Here is a 22,338-nt window from a genome sequence, read left to right on the forward strand (position 1 = left end):
CCTCCACACCTCCCAAACCTGATGCACACCACCCTCTTTCATGTACGGGACACCACTTCCTGCGGAGACTACAGAAAGATGGTCACAATTCTGTACCGAAGTCTTACTGTTTTTTATACCAAACTGCCTAAAACCTCATTTCTGTTAGGAAGCTCCAGAGAAATTCTCCACCAAATGCATGGTAAAAAGTGCCATTGTTCTGAAAAAATAAGGTATTTCCTTAGCAAAAAAGCAATTCCTGGAGCGTGGGGGGCAAGGCGAGGGAGAGCATTAGTATAAATATGTAATGCATGCTGAGCAGTAAACCTAGATGACGTGTTGATAGGTGCAGCAAACCACCACATTTATACCTATGAAACAAACGTGCCATTCTACACACGCATCCCAGACTTTCAAGTAAAATAAAAACAATTTTTAAAAAAGCTATCCCAGATTACATACCTTCTGTCTCTACGTCAAAGCTCTTCTGCAATTAGAGAAAAGAAAAACATTACAAGAGTCAGACCACACCGTGTCCTGTGTGCACAGGTCTCTACTGCACTTGTTGACATTAGAAAACCCAATGGAAATAGTGAAAACAGTCAACACAAGGGCCCCAAATAAAGCCTAGAGGACATGTGCAAAGGCACAAGATTTTTGTGCCCGATTTTCAAGTTTATTTTCACTGCATGTTCACCATTCTTTTCAAGAAGAACGAACTTCCATGGAAAATGCTTACTGCCATAGAGGTTTTAGGTGAACCTGTCACCTACAAATGTCATCTTGAATTCATTCTTCTGGGTAATAAAGTCTCATCTTCAGCTGCCCATAAAGAATTTCTGTAAGTCATCCATACTGTACGTGGAAAGATTATCATATCTTACTTCAATTTATATGGAAACCAAGAGAAACAAAATTCCCACCTCAGATAAACAAAACAGACTTTACCTTAAAAAAGCCTCGTAACATCTCAGATAGTATCTTGAGCGGATGCTCACACAACAAGTCTTCGTCACGCTCTAGGAAACACGGAGTCATTGTCAGCATGTTGGGTGCACTGAAGGAACCCGTCAGGGAGACTCGGGTGCTAAAAACACGGGGCTGGCACATGTAGACAAGGGGGGTTAACTGCAAAAACGGAACTCCTGCCAGAACATCCTCCTTGGTGATGAAGAAAGGTCAGTGAGACCATCAGGAAAGCCATGGAAGACAGAGCCTTAGCAGCACAGACACGCACTGCCGATGCCGTGGCAGTGTCTCATCCTTCCCCTACGCATTTAGAGGCCTAGGAAATTTCCACTTTCCTGTTGAAATGTGACAATGTCATTTGTCTTTCCTGGGTCTACATATGCTTCTCCTTCACTTTCCATCCCTTTTATTGAACTTCAGACATTATTGTGGCAAAACATATACAAAATTTATTATTGTAATCATTCCGTGCCTACTTCAGAAGACAAAAGCAGAACCGCAGGAGCAGAGAAGAGAAAACCTCACTGTTTGAGGAGCACACACTCTTCTCCCCTGACCCTGGATTAGAACCCACGCAGGCCCCTGGGTAAGCGTGGGAACTCAGAGACTACAGAAAAAGAGCAGAAAGCCTTGCCACACTTGTGCTAGATTTCAGAACAGGAATGCAGGCATTGGAACATCACTGGGGCCCAAGATGGGCTGCCCAGGACTGAGCTCTGAGATGAGAAGGAATGAGGAGGACACAAGTCCCTGCCCTCCCGTGACCTGCCATGGCCAGGATTCCTCCACCTATGAGTAGGAGACAACAGACTTTTGGACTGATGATTGCAAGGCTGTCTCAGAGATACAGAGAAACTGATGTCTTATGGGTCACATTGGAAAGTAGAAAGGACAACCTAACACCAGGGCAGCCCCTCTCCCTTTCTTGGGCTCAGCCTGCCTTAGAGCAGGGTCTCCTCACCTCCTCTGACACCAGCACTGGGGCAGCTGCTCAGCCTGGGAGCTGAGGCTTCCCTCCAGTAAAACGGAACTCTGGGCCAGGCCACTGTTGGCCAATAATAGCTACACAAGGATCAGCTGTCCAGAGACTCCCAGAAGCTGTTCTTTGTCCCAGCCACAGGGAGATCAAGCATGGAAACTACTCCGTGTCTGGACTGACCCTCAATCCGTCCCTGCTGATCATGTTCTCTCTGGGCTAAGCTGAATATTTCAGGAACTCACTCCTGTTCTCTGTCTCTCACTAATCTCTGGTGGTGCCATTGCCATCAACACACAGGAAGATGGAGAAGACCAGAAACAAGGAAGGAGCTCCTATGACCAGGCTCTTAGGAAGACGGCCAATGTTCAGGCCAGTCATGAAGTTGGAGCTCAACGCCTCCTTCAGACGAGGCGTGAACATTCCGCCCACGCCCAGGTGATGATGTGGAACTGACTCTCCTGATGTTGCACCTCGGCGTCCCCCATGGCTTTGCTGCCCTCATGCCTGCCTTCTGCTCCTCCAAATCATGTTCCTCTGCAGGCCCAGGCCAAGGCTGTAGCCTGCTCTCTCCCTCATAGAGCCCAGTGGGCAGCTGCCTGTGAATTCCTAGGGCCTCAATGTTGGTAACACGGATTTCTACCTTTAATCACTCAGCAGGAAGCCCCCGAGTACCACACAGAAACTGTATTCTAGAGATTAAACATGACTAGGAGAATTCGGTTATGAAGAGATAAGTTTCTGAGGTTAGCAAGGGACATTTTAAAATCACACCAGCCTGATTGTTTTAAAATGTGGGGTAAGTATTGACACCTACACAGCAATTAAATTCAATATATACACATAAGTTTCCACCAAATGCATACTCCCAAGAAAAAACGCAGGCTGTACTTGGTTCAGGTTCTATTCCTATTGACCGAAATCAAATGCATTCACTTGTTTTGCAAAAGCCTTCAGAAACAGGCAGCCAACCAACCTTTGTCCACGGTGGGTTCAATGGGGACGTCCTGGAGCCTCTGCTGTCCCACAGTCACATTTGTCTCTCCCCACCTCGTAATACATGAGTCACCCTCCATCCTCCTAGGAAGGCAAGTGCTCGTCCTGCCACTCACACCCTAGGGCAAGCCCTTTGGTTACCTTTTCATGATGCTGTGTTTCCTGAGCACAGAACACGGAAACCAGACTAGGCTGAGGGATAGAGGCTGGGCCTCTACGTGACCTTGACATTATGTATTTTGGACACTCACCACGTGAATTCAAAAAGACACGCAGCAAATCAATGCGCACAAGCTCACCCCATGCTCAGAGAATGCAGTTGCTCCCAGGGACTGCAGAATGTGACCATCATGCTCTATCTACAACAACCATCCCTCCCTCCCATCACAGCCTAGGTCCTCATCCATGAGAGGAAGCTCCACTCAGGCTGCCTGTCCACAGGAAGGCCAGCGAGACCGTGGCACATTCCTCGTCATCTGGGTGACTCATCAGGATGGGAGGGCTTCTGCAATACGTACCCTTTTCTGTAACTCCTGAGGATCTCTGTAAAGACAGAAAATAAATTGCTATGAGCATCAGACCCTGCTGTGTCCTGTGTGCACAGGACTTTTCTTCACTTAGTGACATTAGAAAACAAGATGGAAACCAGTGTTCAAAGGAACCCAAAAGAACAGAGCAAATCGAATCACAGTAAAGACACATTTTTCTCAGAGGACGTTTCCTCTCAAGTCCATGTTGGTTGGCCAGTAAGTGATTTTGTTCGAAAGAGAACAAAGTTGGTAAAGGCACAAGCTCACTGCCCCACAATGTGTGGTGGATGCTGTCACTTTCTCCCTCTGTATTAAGTCAACCCTCAGTGGGGAACAGACTCTCACTTAAAGCTCCTCCCAAGGACATTGGGTAACTAATCTAAGATATATGTTGTCACATTCTCGTATCTTAATTTCATCCAAATAAAATAAAGCTAAGAAAGCAGCAGTTTTTCTCAGACAAATCCAGGCGGCCTGACCTCCACATCCTCTGGGTCCTCCTCGTCTTCGCTGTCACTGGACCACGCCTGCAGATGTCCCGGCGGAACTAGGAGGACACAGAGTGACCGTCAGCACCTTGGTGGTGTTGCTCACGAACAATTCAGTAACATTGCTTGAGGTGGGTGGGGGAGGAGGACAGCAGAACAGGATAGAGGCAGGGAAGAGAGGGAATCAGGGCCTTTGGCTTTCTAGCTCCAGGCCACCTCGTAAACGTGAAATAGCCAATCTCAAACAGCGCACACCACATAGTGCAGGCTGTGTGTCCCTGGCAGCCTCTTAGGGCTCCTCCTTCCTAATCTGACCTGAGCTCAAGTGCCCTCTTATTGATCCCTGCCAAAGTCATTTCCTCCTCAGAACGCACATGTGCTGCTGCTCTGTATATCACCACTTCCAGGTTTTGTACTGAATAAGAAGCAACCTTTCTTGAAAAAGATTTAAATCTAGCCAAAAGATTTCATTAACTGTTTGTGATGAGGCAATTAAACCAAGATTTGAAAATACCCAATTATCCTACCATTTAAAGATGACCCCTACCTAGCCTGTGAGATTTGTCCTTCCACTCTTCCTTTTTAACGCAAAGTGTGTGCCCCGTGGGGTTCACTGCTGCTCATGCTCACACTGACTCCAGCACCGGGACAGCCTGTCATGGGAGCAGCGAGGGGGACGGGGGCGAGGCACTGACCCTCTCCAGCCCAGCTATGCAGGAGATTCCAGCAGGGAAAATGGGTGCCAGGCTAACACCCAGGTTGATCCTTGAGATTTTATGGGATGCCGTGTCTTGGGATTGGGTTCTACTGAATTTCTAAGATGTGCAGTGATAATTTCATTAAATACAATAGAATATGCCACTCATCACTGTCTGCTTTCCAACAGGAGCTGAGGAACGACCTCACCGCTGTAGACCAAAAGCCTGTGGACTCTGTTTTATGTTAATGATCATACTGAAGCCCACTGTACAATGTACCTGCTCAAACCAACCCTGGGTGAGCTGACCACTGACACCACCCAGTCATGACAGTGTTTGGGATCCAAATAGGTTTTCATTCTCCCACACGCACACAGAAGTGCTGGAACAACCTGGCCCAGCAAGAAATTATACCAGGGCTTTGTGACAAATTCCGGGTAGTAGCCCATGGCATTAACCTTCCACTCATTCCCAAGGTCACATGTGCCTCTTCCATTTAAAAGAACAAGAGCTTGGGAAATTCGTCTCTGCACCATGCCCATCTGAGGACGGGGGATGGTAAATTTATCTTCAGGGACAGCTGTGGTGGATGATGAATGGGTTGATTTATGTAAACTGTGCAGTGGTGATGGAATTTTCCTTGAACACTGATGCTTGTGTTGTGCTGTGAACATGGGAGTATGTTTTCTGGGGAAATGCACACACGCTCCCACACATCCACAATCATTCCATATAGACTCGCTCCTCTGTCCCTGCAAACCCTGATGTAGCGCCGCACCTTATATGACACTGGTGCTTCCTGGGATGACAGTGCCATGGTTAGAGTCGTTTACTGGACTCTTAGTTTTTTGTTTTTGTGTTTTTTGACACAGAGTTTCACTCTTGTTGCCAGGATGGATTTCAATGTCACAATCTTGGCTCATTGCAACCTCCACCTCTTGGGCTCCATTGATTCTCCTGCCTCAGACTCCTGAGTAGCTGGGATTAGGGGCATGCACCACCACGCCCGGCTAATTTTAAATTTTTAGCAGAGACAGGGTTTCTCAATGTTAGTGAGGCTGGTCTCAAACTCCCGACATCAGATGATTCACCCGTCTCGGCCTCTCAAAGTGCTGGGACTACACGCATAAGCCATTGCGCCCAGCCTGACTCTTCGTATTTTTTAAACCGAACTTCCCAAATCTCATTTCTACAGGAAGCTCAAACAAGAGAGGCCCTTGAGCAAATGCAGGTGAAACAGAGCCACCTTCGCAACACTGAGGTTTCAAACCTCAACAAAGAGACGACCCCCGAATACGTACTCTTCGCCAGTGTGGCTGGGTCCACTCGCATCTAGAGAAAAAGAAAACACTGTGAGGTCAGACCAGGCTGTCTCCTGGGTGCACAGGTCTTCACTTGCTGACATTAAAAAGACACATAGTAAACAGTGGTTGGGAAAATGGCCCCGATATCTAGAAGACATTCGTGGAAAGGCACAAGATTTTTCTACAAGATTTTCCAATGTTTTTGTTTGACAATTCCAAATACTTCTCAAGAAGAAGGCATTTCTCTTGAGGAAAATGCCTGCTGACACACAGTGTGTAAATGCGGATGCCATCTGAAACCATGTTTTAGTTGATAATGAACTCTGACATTTGCCCACCAAGAAATTCTGTAAGTCACCTATAATGTACATGGTAAGATGTATACATCTTAGTTCCATTGAAACAAGAGAGAAATCGAGAGAAATAAAATTTCCATTTCAGAGGATAAAAGAAGACTTTACCATGTGAACCCCTGAGGCTTCCTCCGAGGATGTCTGCTCTGGCACATCCTCCTCCAGATCTTCCAGGTTACCTGGGAAACAGAGTCACTATAAGCACATGAGCTCCACTGACTGAATCCCTCAGGTGGTCTTGGAGTTGTGGACCCGGGGCTGGCGTGTGTGGAAAGGTGTGTTCACAGCACAGGCTCAGCCTCTGCCGGTCCATCCTCCATGGTGGTGAGGGAAGGCAAGTGGTGAAGGAAGGCATCAGGAAGGCCACAGAAGACAGGGCCTTGGTCCTCTAGCTAAGGCAACCTCTTGCACATGAACTAACCCATCTCAAACAGGGCCCACCACACAGTGTTTCCCTGCAGCATCCAGGGCTCCTCCTTCCTAATCTGACCTGAGCTAACTTGTCCTGCCTTCTCGATCCCCTCGAGGTCATTTCCTCCCCAGGATCCACATGTCCTGCAGTGTGTGTTTTGTCCCTCCTAGAACCTTTTCCTTTTTTTCAGATGGAGTTTTACTCTTATTGCGCAGGCTGAAGTATAATGGCACGATCTCAACTCACCACAACCTCAGCCTCCCAGGTTCAAGCGATTCTCCAGCCTCAGCCTTCTGAGTCGCTGGGATTACAGACATGCATCACCACGCCAGGCTAATTTTGTATTTTTAGTAGAGACGGGTTTTCTCCATGTTGGTCACTCTGGTTTCGAACTCCCGACCTCAGGTGACCCACCCGTCTCGGCCTCCCACCATGCTGGGACTACAGGTGTCAGACACCGTGGCCGGACAGAACATTTTGTACTAGATAAAAAGCAACCTTTCTTCAAAGAGGAGACTCAATTCTAGCTAAAATATTCTCTATATTCACTAACCTTTTGTTTTAAAGAAGACCAAACCGAGATTTGAAAATACTCAATTATCGTACCATTTACAGACGACTCCTACTTGGCATGTGATGTTTGTCCTTCGGCCTTTCCTTTTAACACAGTGTGTGTGTGCCGTGGGGCCTGCTGCTGCTCATGCTCACACTGGCTCCAGCCCTAGGACAGCCCACCCTGGGGGGCAGCAGGTGGGGGCGCTGACCCTCTCTAACCCAGCTCTGTAGAAGATTCCAGCGAGAAGATGAGTACCAGGGTAACACTCAAGTTGTTCCTTCCGTTCTTATTTGGTGCGGTGTCTTGGGTGTGCGTGCTGAACTGCAGCACATGTAAGGATTGTGGTGATTATCTCATTAAATACAATATAATATGTCTGATCATTTTCTGCTTTTCACCAGGAGATGAGAAAATTAACACAGCACTGCAGCCAAAAGCCTGACCTCTCAATGTCTGTTTCCCATTTGTGACCACACCAAAGTCCACTGTAAAATGTACTTATCCCTACACTGAGTTATGTGACCATTGAGACAATCCTATGTGAGAGACAGTATTTGGGATTTCTGAAGGCTATCCAGATTTCATCTGCACACCTAGGTGCTCAAGCTCTCTGCCATAATGACAAATTATACCAGAACCACGTGATTACTGCCGAGTAGTAGCCCATGGCATCACCTTCCACCCACTCCTGAGTGCACCTCTGCCTCCTCCACTGAGGAGACAAAGAGCTTGGCAAATTCATCTCTGCACTATCTCCACCTGAGTACTGGGGATCTCCAACTGCCCTTCAGCTACAGCCGTGGTGGAGGACCAATGGGCTGATTTACGCACGGTGTGCAGTGGTAATGGGATTTTTACTTACCACACTCATTTTTGTGTAGAGTTCTGCACATGGAAACATGCTTTCTGGAGAAATGTACACATCCTCCCAAAGAAACTCATAATCATTCTACACAGACTCCTTACACCTCCCACCCTGATGCACCTCATTCGATGTCATAAAAACGACACTGCAGCTAACAGGCACCACGTAGGATGATCACCCCTCTTCAGTACACTCAGTAATTTCTGCCCTAACCTCATTTCCAGTACAAAGCTCCAACGAGAATGGTTCTCCCGAAAAACCAGGCAAGAATGTGTCACCTTTCTTAACATTAAGATTTTTCCTTACCAAATAGGTGATCCCAGAATACGTACCATTTGTCTCTGTGAATGCCTCCGCCTGAGTTTAGAGAAAGGAAAACACTGTGAGGGTAAGATCGTGCTGTCCTTGTACACAGGTCTTTTCTTAACGTAGTGCTATTAGAAAGCCAGATGGGAAATTCTGGTGGAGGCAACGGCCACAAAAATAAAGCCCAGAAAACACTTGTACAAAGTCACCAGGTTTTTGTGCAAGATTTTAAAGTTAATTTTGGTGGTAAATTCAGTATTTTCAAGAAGGTTTTCCTCCTGATGAAAATGCTTGCTGACATAGTTTGTAACTGAAGCTGTCATCCAAGAATGCCATCTTGAATTAGTTATTAGTTGGTAAAGAATTCTCATTTTACATTTTCCCACCAAGAAATTCTCTAAGGCATCTATAATGTACATGGTAGTAAAGTTTTCCTATCTTTATGCAAGTGAAATTGAAAGAAACCTAGGAAAATGAATTTCCCCTTTCAGATAAAGAAAGAAGAACTTACGTTGATAACAGAGAGGACCCTCTCAACGGGTGCCTCACGTGGATGTTCTGCTGCGAGGTCCTCTTGAGGATCTAGGAGACATAGGGTAAGTGTCACCACATGGATTCTGCTGAGAAAATTCCTCGGGTTGTATTGGGTGGTGTGGACATGAGGCTGGCATGTGTGAAGAAGGTGGGTTACCACAGACGGAGCTGTAGGCCCATCCTCCTTGGTGGTGAAGGCAGGCAAATGAGACCATGAGGAAAGCCATGGGAAACAGAGCCTTGGTCCTCTAGCTAAGGCAAGTTCAGCAATGAGACACAGCTGATCTCAAAGAGGGCACAGGACACGGGGCAGGCGACCCTCCCTACAGCGTGTCAGGTTCCTCCTTCCTAATCTGACCTGAGCTAACTTGCCCTCCCTTCATCATCCCTTCTGAGGTCATTTCCCCCACAGCATCCACAGGTGCTGCTGATCATCATTCTCCAACCCGAAACATTTTGTGCTGCATAAAAAGCCACCTTTCTTCAAAAAAAATTTAATTCTAGTCAAAAAAGTTATGACTTCTCTGAACCTTTGATTCAAAGAGAATTAAACCAGGATTTTAAAATATTCAACTATCCTATCATTGAAAGATGGCACGCACTTAGCATATTTGCCCTTCCGCTCTTCCTTTTCAACACAATGTATGTGTCTGTGAAATCAGTTGCTGCTCATGCTCACGTTGGCTCCAACACCAGGACAACCCATCATGGGGGGCAGGAGGTGGGGACGCTAACACTCTCCAAACTAGCTATGCAGGAAATTCCACCGGGGGAGATGGACGTCAGAATAACACCCTAGTTCTTCCTTGAGTGCCTATTCTGCACTGAGTCTTGGTTGTGTGGGCTGAGTTAGGGCATATGTGACACTTGTGGCAATCGTGTTATTAAATAGAATAGACTGTGTCCCGGAATGTCCTCCGTTTTTTCTTCTTGAGACAAAATTTCACTCTGTTGCCCAGGCTAGAGTGCAGTGGCATGATCTAGGCTCACCGCAACCCCCATCTCCCAGGTACAAGTGATTCTCCTGCCTCAGCCTCCTGGGTAGCTGGGATTACTGGCAACTGCCACCACACTCAGTTAATTTTTGTGTTTTTAGTAGAGACAGTGTTAGCCAGGCTGGTCTCAAACCCCTGACCTCAAGTGATTCACCCGCCTTGGCCTCCCAAAGTGCTGGGATTACAGGCGTGAGCCACCACACCCAGCCTGTTCTCTGCTTTTAAATAGGATCTGAGGAATAACACAACCACCAAACGAAAAGCCTGTGACCTCGCCGTGTGTGTTTCACATTTCTGACCACACCAAAGTCCACTGTAAAACATCCCAACTCTAATCCCGGGTTATGCAACCACTGAGACCATCCTGTGAGGACAGACAGTGCTTAGAATTCTATACGCCATCAAACGTCCACATGCACACCCAGGTGCTCAAAGTCTGCCAGACTGATGAGTTATACCAGGGCTGTGAGATCCATACTGGACAGCAGCCCATAGAATCAACCTTCCACCCGCTGCTGATTTCCCATTTGCCTCCTCTACTGAGAAAGCCAGATGTTGAGAAATTCATCCCTGCCCAACCAGTATCTGATGACTGGGGATATTAAACTTAACTTCAGACAACTGTGGTGGAGAATGAATGGGCTGATTTACGTAAAGTGTGCCGGGTGATGGATTAGTTAAAAAAACAAACAAACATTAATCCTTGTGTTGTGCTAGGAACATGCACAAAGACTCTGAAAGACACAATCACCACCCACAGACTCTCTCCTCCACACCTCCCAAACCTGATGCACACCACCCTCTTTCATGTACGGGACACCACTTCCTGCGGAGACTACAGAAAGATGGTCACAATTCTGTACCGAAGTCTTACTGTTTTTTATACCAAACTGCCTAAAACCTCATTTCTGTTAGGAAGCTCCAGAGAAATTCTCCACCAAATGCATGGTAAAAAGTGCCATTGTTCTGAAAAAATAAGGTATTTCCTTAGCAAAAAAGCAATTCCTGGAGCGTGGGGGGCAAGGCGAGGGAGAGCATTAGTATAAATATGTAATGCATGCTGAGCAGTAAACCTAGATGACGTGTTGATAGGTGCAGCAAACCACCACATTTATACCTATGAAACAAACGTGCCATTCTACACACGCATCCCAGACTTTCAAGTAAAATAAAAACAATTTTTAAAAAAGCTATCCCAGATTACATACCTTCTGTCTCTACGTCAAAGCTCTTCTGCAATTAGAGAAAAGAAAAACATTACAAGAGTCAGACCACACCGTGTCCTGTGTGCACAGGTCTCTACTGCACTTGTTGACATTAGAAAACCCAATGGAAATAGTGAAAACAGTCAACACAAGGGCCCCAAATAAAGCCTAGAGGACATGTGCAAAGGCACAAGATTTTTGTGCCCGATTTTCAAGTTTATTTTCACTGCATGTTCACCATTCTTTTCAAGAAGAACGAACTTCCATGGAAAATGCTTACTGCCATAGAGGTTTTAGGTGAACCTGTCACCTACAAATGTCATCTTGAATTCATTCTTCTGGGTAATAAAGTCTCATCTTCAGCTGCCCATAAAGAATTTCTGTAAGTCATCCATACTGTACGTGGAAAGATTATCATATCTTACTTCAATTTATATGGAAACCAAGAGAAACAAAATTCCCACCTCAGATAAACAAAACAGACTTTACCTTAAAAAAGCCTCGTAACATCTCAGATAGTATCTTGAGCGGATGCTCACACAACAAGTCTTCGTCACGCTCTAGGAAACACGGAGTCATTGTCAGCATGTTGGGTGCACTGAAGGAACCCGTCAGGGAGACTCGGGTGCTAAAAACACGGGGCTGGCACATGTAGACAAGGGGGGTTAACTGCAAAAACGGAACTCCTGCCAGAACATCCTCCTTGGTGATGAAGAAAGGTCAGTGAGACCATCAGGAAAGCCATGGAAGACAGAGCCTTAGCAGCACAGACACGCACTGCCGATGCCGTGGCAGTGTCTCATCCTTCCCCTACGCATTTAGAGGCCTAGGAAATTTCCACTTTCCTGTTGAAATGTGACAATGTCATTTGTCTTTCCTGGGTCTACATATGCTTCTCCTTCACTTTCCATCCCTTTTATTGAACTTCAGACATTATTGTGGCAAAACATATACAAAATTTATTATTGTAATCATTCCGTGCCTACTTCAGAAGACAAAAGCAGAACCGCAGGAGCAGAGAAGAGAAAACCTCACTGTTTGAGGAGCACACACTCTTCTCCCCTGACCCTGGATTAGAACCCACGCAGGCCCCTGGGTAAGCGTGGGAACTCAGAGACTACAGAAAAAGAGCAGAAAGCCTTGCCACACTTGTGCTAGATTTCAGAACAGGAATGCAGGCATTGGAACATCACTGGGGCCCAAGATGGGCTGCCCAGGACTGAGCTCTGAGATGAGAAGGAATGAGGAGGACACAAGTCCCTGCCCTCCCGTGACCTGCCATGGCCAGGATTCCTCCACCTATGAGTAGGAGACAACAGACTTTTGGACTGATGATTGCAAGGCTGTCTCAGAGATACAGAGAAACTGATGTCTTATGGGTCACATTGGAAAGTAGAAAGGACAACCTAACACCAGGGCAGCCCCTCTCCCTTTCTTGGGCTCAGCCTGCCTTAGAGCAGGGTCTCCTCACCTCCTCTGACACCAGCACTGGGGCAGCTGCTCAGCCTGGGAGCTGAGGCTTCCCTCCAGTAAAACGGAACTCTGGGCCAGGCCACTGTTGGCCAATAATAGCTACACAAGGATCAGCTGTCCAGAGACTCCCAGAAGCTGTTCTTTGTCCCAGCCACAGGGAGATCAAGCATGGAAACTACTCCGTGTCTGGACTGACCCTCAATCCGTCCCTGCTGATCATGTTCTCTCTGGGCTAAGCTGAATATTTCAGGAACTCACTCCTGTTCTCTGTCTCTCACTAATCTCTGGTGGTGCCATTGCCATCAACACACAGGAAGATGGAGAAGACCAGAAACAAGGAAGGAGCTCCTATGACCAGGCTCTTAGGAAGACGGCCAATGTTCAGGCCAGTCATGAAGTTGGAGCTCAACGCCTCCTTCAGACGAGGCGTGAACATTCCGCCCACGCCCAGGTGATGATGTGGAACTGACTCTCCTGATGTTGCACCTCGGCGTCCCCCATGGCTTTGCTGCCCTCATGCCTGCCTTCTGCTCCTCCAAATCATGTTCCTCTGCAGGCCCAGGCCAAGGCTGTAGCCTGCTCTCTCCCTCATAGAGCCCAGTGGGCAGCTGCCTGTGAATTCCTAGGGCCTCAATGTTGGTAACACGGATTTCTACCTTTAATCACTCAGCAGGAAGCCCCCGAGTACCACACAGAAACTGTATTCTAGAGATTAAACATGACTAGGAGAATTCGGTTATGAAGAGATAAGTTTCTGAGGTTAGCAAGGGACATTTTAAAATCACACCAGCCTGATTGTTTTAAAATGTGGGGTAAGTATTGACACCTACACAGCAATTAAATTCAATATATACACATAAGTTTCCACCAAATGCATACTCCCAAGAAAAAACGCAGGCTGTACTTGGTTCAGGTTCTATTCCTATTGACCGAAATCAAATGCATTCACTTGTTTTGCAAAAGCCTTCAGAAACAGGCAGCCAACCAACCTTTGTCCACGGTGGGTTCAATGGGGACGTCCTGGAGCCTCTGCTGTCCCACAGTCACATTTGTCTCTCCCCACCTCGTAATACATGAGTCACCCTCCATCCTCCTAGGAAGGCAAGTGCTCGTCCTGCCACTCACACCCTAGGGCAAGCCCTTTGGTTACCTTTTCATGATGCTGTGTTTCCTGAGCACAGAACACGGAAACCAGACTAGGCTGAGGGATAGAGGCTGGGCCTCTACGTGACCTTGACATTATGTATTTTGGACACTCACCACGTGAATTCAAAAAGACACGCAGCAAATCAATGCGCACAAGCTCACCCCATGCTCAGAGAATGCAGTTGCTCCCAGGGACTGCAGAATGTGACCATCATGCTCTATCTACAACAACCATCCCTCCCTCCCATCACAGCCTAGGTCCTCATCCATGAGAGGAAGCTCCACTCAGGCTGCCTGTCCACAGGAAGGCCAGCGAGACCGTGGCACATTCCTCGTCATCTGGGTGACTCATCAGGATGGGAGGGCTTCTGCAATACGTACCCTTTTCTGTAACTCCTGAGGATCTCTGTAAAGACAGAAAATAAATTGCTATGAGCATCAGACCCTGCTGTGTCCTGTGTGCACAGGACTTTTCTTCACTTAGTGACATTAGAAAACAAGATGGAAACCAGTGTTCAAAGGAACCCAAAAGAACAGAGCAAATCGAATCACAGTAAAGACACATTTTTCTCAGAGGACGTTTCCTCTCAAGTCCATGTTGGTTGGCCAGTAAGTGATTTTGTTCGAAAGAGAACAAAGTTGGTAAAGGCACAAGCTCACTGCCCCACAATGTGTGGTGGATGCTGTCACTTTCTCCCTCTGTATTAAGTCAACCCTCAGTGGGGAACAGACTCTCACTTAAAGCTCCTCCCAAGGACATTGGGTAACTAATCTAAGATATATGTTGTCACATTCTCGTATCTTAATTTCATCCAAATAAAATAAAGCTAAGAAAGCAGCAGTTTTTCTCAGACAAATCCAGGCGGCCTGACCTCCACATCCTCTGGGTCCTCCTCGTCTTCGCTGTCACTGGACCACGCCTGCAGATGTCCCGGCGGAACTAGGAGGACACAGAGTGACCGTCAGCACCTTGGTGGTGTTGCTCACGAACAATTCAGTAACATTGCTTGAGGTGGGTGGGGGAGGAGGACAGCAGAACAGGATAGAGGCAGGGAAGAGAGGGAATCAGGGCCTTTGGCTTTCTAGCTCCAGGCCACCTCGTAAACGTGAAATAGCCAATCTCAAACAGCGCACACCACATAGTGCAGGCTGTGTGTCCCTGGCAGCCTCTTAGGGCTCCTCCTTCCTAATCTGACCTGAGCTCAAGTGCCCTCTTATTGATCCCTGCCAAAGTCATTTCCTCCTCAGAACGCACATGTGCTGCTGCTCTGTATATCACCACTTCCAGGTTTTGTACTGAATAAGAAGCAACCTTTCTTGAAAAAGATTTAAATCTAGCCAAAAGATTTCATTAACTGTTTGTGATGAGGCAATTAAACCAAGATTTGAAAATACCCAATTATCCTACCATTTAAAGATGACCCCTACCTAGCCTGTGAGATTTGTCCTTCCACTCTTCCTTTTTAACGCAAAGTGTGTGCCCCGTGGGGTTCACTGCTGCTCATGCTCACACTGACTCCAGCACCGGGACAGCCTGTCATGGGAGCAGCGAGGGGGACGGGGGCGAGGCACTGACCCTCTCCAGCCCAGCTATGCAGGAGATTCCAGCAGGGAAAATGGGTGCCAGGCTAACACCCAGGTTGATCCTTGAGATTTTATGGGATGCCGTGTCTTGGGATTGGGTTCTACTGAATTTCTAAGATGTGCAGTGATAATTTCATTAAATACAATAGAATATGCCACTCATCACTGTCTGCTTTCCAACAGGAGCTGAGGAACGACCTCACCGCTGTAGACCAAAAGCCTGTGGACTCTGTTTTATGTTAATGATCATACTGAAGCCCACTGTACAATGTACCTGCTCAAACCAACCCTGGGTGAGCTGACCACTGACACCACCCAGTCATGACAGTGTTTGGGATCCAAATAGGTTTTCATTCTCCCACACGCACACAGAAGTGCTGGAACAACCTGGCCCAGCAAGAAATTATACCAGGGCTTTGTGACAAATTCCGGGTAGTAGCCCATGGCATTAACCTTCCACTCATTCCCAAGGTCACATGTGCCTCTTCCATTTAAAAGAACAAGAGCTTGGGAAATTCGTCTCTGCACCATGCCCATCTGAGGACGGGGGATGGTAAATTTATCTTCAGGGACAGCTGTGGTGGATGATGAATGGGTTGATTTATGTAAACTGTGCAGTGGTGATGGAATTTTCCTTGAACACTGATGCTTGTGTTGTGCTGTGAACATGGGAGTATGTTTTCTGGGGAAATGCACACACGCTCCCACACATCCACAATCATTCCATATAGACTCGCTCCTCTGTCCCTGCAAACCCTGACGTAGCGCCGCACCTTATATGACACTGGTGCTTCCTGGGATGACAGTACCATGGTTAGAGTCGTTTACTGGACTCTTAGTTTTTTGTTTTTGTGTTTTTTGACACAGAGTTTCACTCTTGTTGCCAGGATGGATTTCAATGTCACAATCTTGGCTCATTGCAACCTCCACCTCTTGGGCTCCATTGATTCTCCTGCCTCAGACTCCTGAGTAGCTGGGATTAGGGGCATGCACCACCACGCCCGGCTAATTTTAAATTTTTAGCAGAGACAGGGTTTCTCAATGTTAGTGAGGCTGGTCTCAAACTCCCGACATCAGATGATTCACCCGTCTCGGCCTCTCAAAGTGCTGGGACTACACGCATAAGCCATTGCGCCCAGCCTGACTCTTCGTATTTTTTAAACCGAACTTCCCAAATCTCATTTCTACAGGAAGCTCAAACAAGAGAGGCCCTTGAGCAAATGCAGGTGAAACAGAGCCACCTTCGCAACACTGAGGTTTCAAACCTCAACAAAGAGACGACCCCCGAATACGTACTCTTCGCCAGTGTGGCTGGGTCCACTCGCATCTAGAGAAAAAGAAAACACTGTGAGGTCAGACCAGGCTGTCTCCTGGGTGCACAGGTCTTCACTTGCTGACATTAAAAAGACACATAGTAAACAGTGGTTGGGAAAATGGCCCCGATATCTAGAAGACATTCGTGGAAAGGCACAAGATTTTTCTACAAGATTTTCCAATGTTTTTGTTTGACAATTCCAAATACTTCTCAAGAAGAAGGCATTTCTCTTGAGGAAAATGCCTGCTGACACACAGTGTGTAAATGCGGATGCCATCTGAAACCATGTTTTAGTTGATAATGAACTCTGACATTTGCCCACCAAGAAATTCTGTAAGTCACCTATAATGTACATGGTAAGATGTATACATCTTAGTTCCATTGAAACAAGAGAGAAATCGAGAGAAATAAAATTTCCATTTCAGAGGATAAAAGAAGACTTTACCATGTGAACCCCTGAGGCTTCCTCCGAGGATGTCTGCTCTGGCACATCCTCCTCCAGATCTTCCAGGTTACCTGGGAAACAGAGTCACTATAAGCACATGAGCTCCACTGACTGAATCCCTCAGGTGGTCTTGGAGTTGTGGACCCGGGGCTGGCGTGTGTGGAAAGGTGTGTTCACAGCACAGGCTCAGCCTCTGCCGGTCCATCCTCCATGGTGGTGAGGGAAGGCAAGTGGTGAAGGAAGGCATCAGGAAGGCCACAGAAGACAGGGCCTTGGTCCTCTAGCTAAGGCAACCTCTTGCACATGAACTAACCCATCTCAAACAGGGCCCACCACACAGTGTTTCCCTGCAGCATCCAGGGCTCCTCCTTCCTAATCTGACCTGAGCTAACTTGTCCTGCCTTCTCGATCCCCTCGAGGTCATTTCCTCCCCAGGATCCACATGTCCTGCAGTGTGTGTTTTGTCCCTCCTAGAACCTTTTCCTTTTTTTCAGATGGAGTTTTACTCTTATTGCGCAGGCTGAAGTATAATGGCACGATCTCAACTCACCACAACCTCAGCCTCCCAGGTTCAAGCGATTCTCCAGCCTCAGCCTTCTGAGTCGCTGGGATTACAGACATGCATCACCACGCCAGGCTAATTTTGTATTTTTAGTAGAGACGGGTTTTCTCCATGTTGGTCACTCTGGTTTCGAACTCCCGACCTCAGGTGACCCACCCGTCTCGGCCTCCCACCATGCTGGGACTACAGGTGTCAGACACCGTGGCCGGACAGAACATTTTGTACTAGATAAAAAGCAACCTTTCTTCAAAGAGGAGACTCAATTCTAGCTAAAATATTCTCTATATTCACTAACCTTTTGTTTTAAAGAAGACCAAACCGAGATTTGAAAATACTCAATTATCGTACCATTTACAGACGACTCCTACTTGGCATGTGATGTTTGTCCTTCGGCCTTTCCTTTTAACACAGTGTGTGTGTGCCGTGGGGCCTGCTGCTGCTCATGCTCACACTGGCTCCAGCCCTAGGACAGCCCACCCTGGGGGGCAGCAGGTGGGGGCGCTGACCCTCTCTAACCCAGCTCTGTAGAAGATTCCAGCGAGAAGATGAGTACCAGGGTAACACTCAAGTTGTTCCTTCCGTTCTTATTTGGTGCGGTGTCTTGGGTGTGCGTGCTGAACTGCAGCACATGTAAGGATTGTGGTGATTATCTCATTAAATACAATATAATATGTCTGATCATTTTCTGCTTTTCACCAGGAGATGAGAAAATTAACACAGCACTGCAGCCAAAAGCCTGACCTCTCAATGTCTGTTTCCCATTTGTGACCACACCAAAGTCCACTGTAAAATGTACTTATCCCTACACTGAGTTATGTGACCATTGAGACAATCCTATGTGAGAGACAGTATTTGGGATTTCTGAAGGCTATCCAGATTTCATCTGCACACCTAGGTGCTCAAGCTCTCTGCCATAATGACAAATTATACCAGAACCACGTGATTACTGCCGAGTAGTAGCCCATGGCATCACCTTCCACCCACTCCTGAGTGCACCTCTGCCTCCTCCACTGAGGAGACAAAGAGCTTGGCAAATTCATCTCTGCACTATCTCCACCTGAGTACTGGGGATCTCCAACTGCCCTTCAGCTACAGCCGTGGTGGAGGACCAATGGGCTGATTTACGCACGGTGTGCAGTGGTAATGGGATTTTTACTTACCACACTCATTTTTGTGTAGAGTTCTGCACATGGAAACATGCTTTCTGGAGAAATGTACACATCCTCCCAAAGAAACTCATAATCATTCTACACAGACTCCTTACACCTCCCACCCTGATGCACCTCATTCGATGTCATAAAAACGACACTGCAGCTAACAGGCACCACGTAGGATGATCACCCCTCTTCAGTACACTCAGTAATTTCTGCCCTAACCTCATTTCCAGTACAAAGCTCCAACGAGAATGGTTCTCCCGAAAAACCAGGCAAGAATGTGTCACCTTTCTTAACATTAAGATTTTTCCTTACCAAATAGGTGATCCCAGAATACGTACCATTTGTCTCTGTGAATGCCTCCGCCTGAGTTTAGAGAAAGGAAAACACTGTGAGGGTAAGATCGTGCTGTCCTTGTACACAGGTCTTTTCTTAACGTAGTGCTATTAGAAAGCCAGATGGGAAATTCTGGTGGAGGCAACGGCCACAAAAATAAAGCCCAGAAAACACTTGTACAAAGTCACCAGGTTTTTGTGCAAGATTTTAAAGTTAATTTTGGTGGTAAATTCAGTATTTTCAAGAAGGTTTTCCTCCTGATGAAAATGCTTGCTGACATAGTTTGTAACTGAAGCTGTCATCCAAGAATGCCATCTTGAATTAGTTATTAGTTGGTAAAGAATTCTCATTTTACATTTTCCCACCAAGAAATTCTCTAAGGCATCTATAATGTACATGGTAGTAAAGTTTTCCTATCTTTATGCAAGTGAAATTGAAAGAAACCTAGGAAAATGAATTTCCCCTTTCAGATAAAGAAAGAAGAACTTACGTTGATAACAGAGAGGACCCTCTCAACGGGTGCCTCACGTGGATGTTCTGCTGCGAGGTCCTCTTGAGGATCTAGGAGACATAGGGTAAGTGTCACCACATGGATTCTGCTGAGAAAATTCCTCGGGTTGTATTGGGTGGTGTGGACATGAGGCTGGCATGTGTGAAGAAGGTGGGTTACCACAGACGGAGCTGTAGGCCCATCCTCCTTGGTGGTGAAGGCAGGCAAATGAGACCATGAGGAAAGCCATGGGAAACAGAGCCTTGGTCCTCTAGCTAAGGCAAGTTCAGCAATGAGACACAGCTGATCTCAAAGAGGGCACAGGACACGGGGCAGGCGACCCTCCCTACAGCGTGTCAGGTTCCTCCTTCCTAATCTGACCTGAGCTAACTTGCCCTCCCTTCATCATCCCTTCTGAGGTCATTTCCCCCACAGCATCCACAGGTGCTGCTGATCATCATTCTCCAACCCGAAACATTTTGTGCTGCATAAAAAGCCACCTTTCTTCAAAAAAAATTTAATTCTAGTCAAAAAAGTTATGACTTCTCTGAACCTTTGATTCAAAGAGAATTAAACCAGGATTTTAAAATATTCAACTATCCTATCATTGAAAGATGGCACGCACTTAGCATATTTGCCCTTCCGCTCTTCCTTTTCAACACAATGTATGTGTCTGTGAAATCAGTTGCTGCTCATGCTCACGTTGGCTCCAACACCAGGACAACCCATCATGGGGGGCAGGAGGTGGGGACGCTAACACTCTCCAAACTAGCTATGCAGGAAATTCCACCGGGGGAGATGGACGTCAGAATAACACCCTAGTTCTTCCTTGAGTGCCTATTCTGCACTGAGTCTTGGTTGTGTGGGCTGAGTTAGGGCATATGTGACACTTGTGGCAATCGTGTTATTAAATAGAATAGACTGTGTCCCGGAATGTCCTCCGTTTTTTCTTCTTGAGACAAAATTTCACTCTGTTGCCCAGGCTAGAGTGCAGTGGCATGATCTAGGCTCACCGCAACCCCCATCTCCCAGGTACAAGTGATTCTCCTGCCTCAGCCTCCTGGGTAGCTGGGATTACTGGCAACTGCCACCACACTCAGTTAATTTTTGTGTTTTTAGTAGAGACAGTGTTAGCCAGGCTGGTCTCAAACCCCTGACCTCAAGTGATTCACCCGCCTTGGCCTCCCAAAGTGCTGGGATTACAGGCGTGAGCCACCACACCCAGCCTGTTCTCTGCTTTTAAATAGGATCTGAGGAATAACACAACCACCAAACGAAAAGCCTGTGACCTCGCCGTGTGTGTTTCACATTTCTGACCACACCAAAGTCCACTGTAAAACATCCCAACTCTAATCCCGGGTTATGCAACCACTGAGACCATCCTGTGAGGACAGACAGTGCTTAGAATTCTATACGCCATCAAACGTCCACATGCACACCCAGGTGCTCAAAGTCTGCCAGACTGATGAGTTATACCAGGGCTGTGAGATCCATACTGGACAGCAGCCCATAGAATCAACCTTCCACCCGCTGCTGATTTCCCATTTGCCTCCTCTACTGAGAAAGCCAGATGTTGAGAAATTCATCCCTGCCCAACCAGTATCTGATGACTGGGGATATTAAACTTAACTTCAGACAACTGTGGTGGAGAATGAATGGGCTGATTTACGTAAAGTGTGCCGGGTGATGGATTAGTTAAAAAAACAAACAAACATTAATCCTTGTGTTGTGCTAGGAACATGCACAAAGACTCTGAAAGACACAATCACCACCCACAGACTCTCTCCTCCACACCTCCCAAACCTGATGCACACCACCCTCTTTCATGTACGGGACACCACTTCCTGCGGAGACTACAGAAAGATGGTCACAATTCTGTACCGAAGTCTTACTGTTTTTTATACCAAACTGCCTAAAACCTCATTTCTGTTAGGAAGCTCCAGAGAAATTCTCCACCAAATGCATGGTAAAAAGTGCCATTGTTCTGAAAAAATAAGGTATTTCCTTAGCAAAAAAGCAATTCCTGGAGCGTGGGGGGCAAGGCGAGGGAGAGCATTAGTATAAATATGTAATGCATGCTGAGCAGTAAACCTAGATGACGTGTTGATAGGTGCAGCAAACCACCACATTTATACCTATGAAACAAACGTGCCATTCTACACACGCATCCCAGACTTTCAAGTAAAATAAAAACAATTTTTAAAAAAGCTATCCCAGATTACATACCTTCTGTCTCTACGTCAAAGCTCTTCTGCAATTAGAGAAAAGAAAAACATTACAAGAGTCAGACCACACCGTGTCCTGTGTGCACAGGTCTCTACTGCACTTGTTGACATTAGAAAACCCAATGGAAATAGTGAAAACAGTCAACACAAGGGCCCCAAATAAAGCCTAGAGGACATGTGCAAAGGCACAAGATTTTTGTGCCCGATTTTCAAGTTTATTTTCACTGCATGTTCACCATTCTTTTCAAGAAGAACGAACTTCCATGGAAAATGCTTACTGCCATAGAGGTTTTAGGTGAACCTGTCACCTACAAATGTCATCTTGAATTCATTCTTCTGGGTAATAAAGTCTCATCTTCAGCTGCCCATAAAGAATTTCTGTAAGTCATCCATACTGTACGTGGAAAGATTATCATATCTTACTTCAATTTATATGGAAACC

The 22,338-nt window shown here is 46.6% G+C and overlaps 1 protein-coding gene across 9 annotated transcripts in view; it reads right to left on the reverse strand.

Moving 5' to 3' along the window:
* LOC119621948 (protein FAM153A-like) overlaps positions 1-22,338 on the reverse strand; it is a 64,782-nt gene that overhangs the window by 38,848 nt on the left and 3,596 nt on the right. For 8 of the 9 annotated variants that reach the window (XM_073014135.1, XM_073014132.1, XM_073014134.1 and 5 more), the window contains 17 exons: positions 21,898-21,922; positions 19,672-19,742; positions 19,187-19,211; positions 17,130-17,200; positions 16,666-16,696; positions 14,658-14,725; positions 14,167-14,191; positions 11,656-11,726; positions 11,170-11,194; positions 8,944-9,014; positions 8,459-8,483; positions 6,402-6,472; positions 5,938-5,968; positions 3,930-3,997; positions 3,439-3,463; positions 928-998; positions 442-466 (listed from right to left, as the gene is read on the reverse strand). In XM_073014135.1, the coding sequence (XP_072870236.1) occupies positions 442-466; positions 928-998; positions 3,439-3,463; positions 3,930-3,997; positions 5,938-5,968; positions 6,402-6,472; positions 8,459-8,483; positions 8,944-9,014; positions 11,170-11,194; positions 11,656-11,726; positions 14,167-14,191; positions 14,658-14,725; positions 16,666-16,696; positions 17,130-17,200; positions 19,187-19,211; positions 19,672-19,742; positions 21,898-21,922 (799 nt within the window). Of the gene's footprint in view, positions 1-441; positions 467-927; positions 999-3,438; positions 3,464-3,929; positions 3,998-5,937; positions 5,969-6,401; positions 6,473-8,458; positions 8,484-8,943; positions 9,015-11,169; positions 11,195-11,655; positions 11,727-13,628; positions 13,733-14,166; positions 14,192-14,657; positions 14,726-16,665; positions 16,697-17,129; positions 17,201-19,186; positions 19,212-19,671; positions 19,743-21,897; positions 21,923-22,338 lie in introns of those variants that run through there. The other variant, XM_073014136.1, reaches the window with a different exon arrangement.

This window comes from Chlorocebus sabaeus, unplaced genomic scaffold (genome assembly GCF_047675955.1).
Source record: "Chlorocebus sabaeus isolate Y175 unplaced genomic scaffold, mChlSab1.0.hap1 unalloc_scaffold_299, whole genome shotgun sequence".
Classification (NCBI taxonomy): Eukaryota; Metazoa; Chordata; class Mammalia; order Primates; family Cercopithecidae; genus Chlorocebus; species Chlorocebus sabaeus.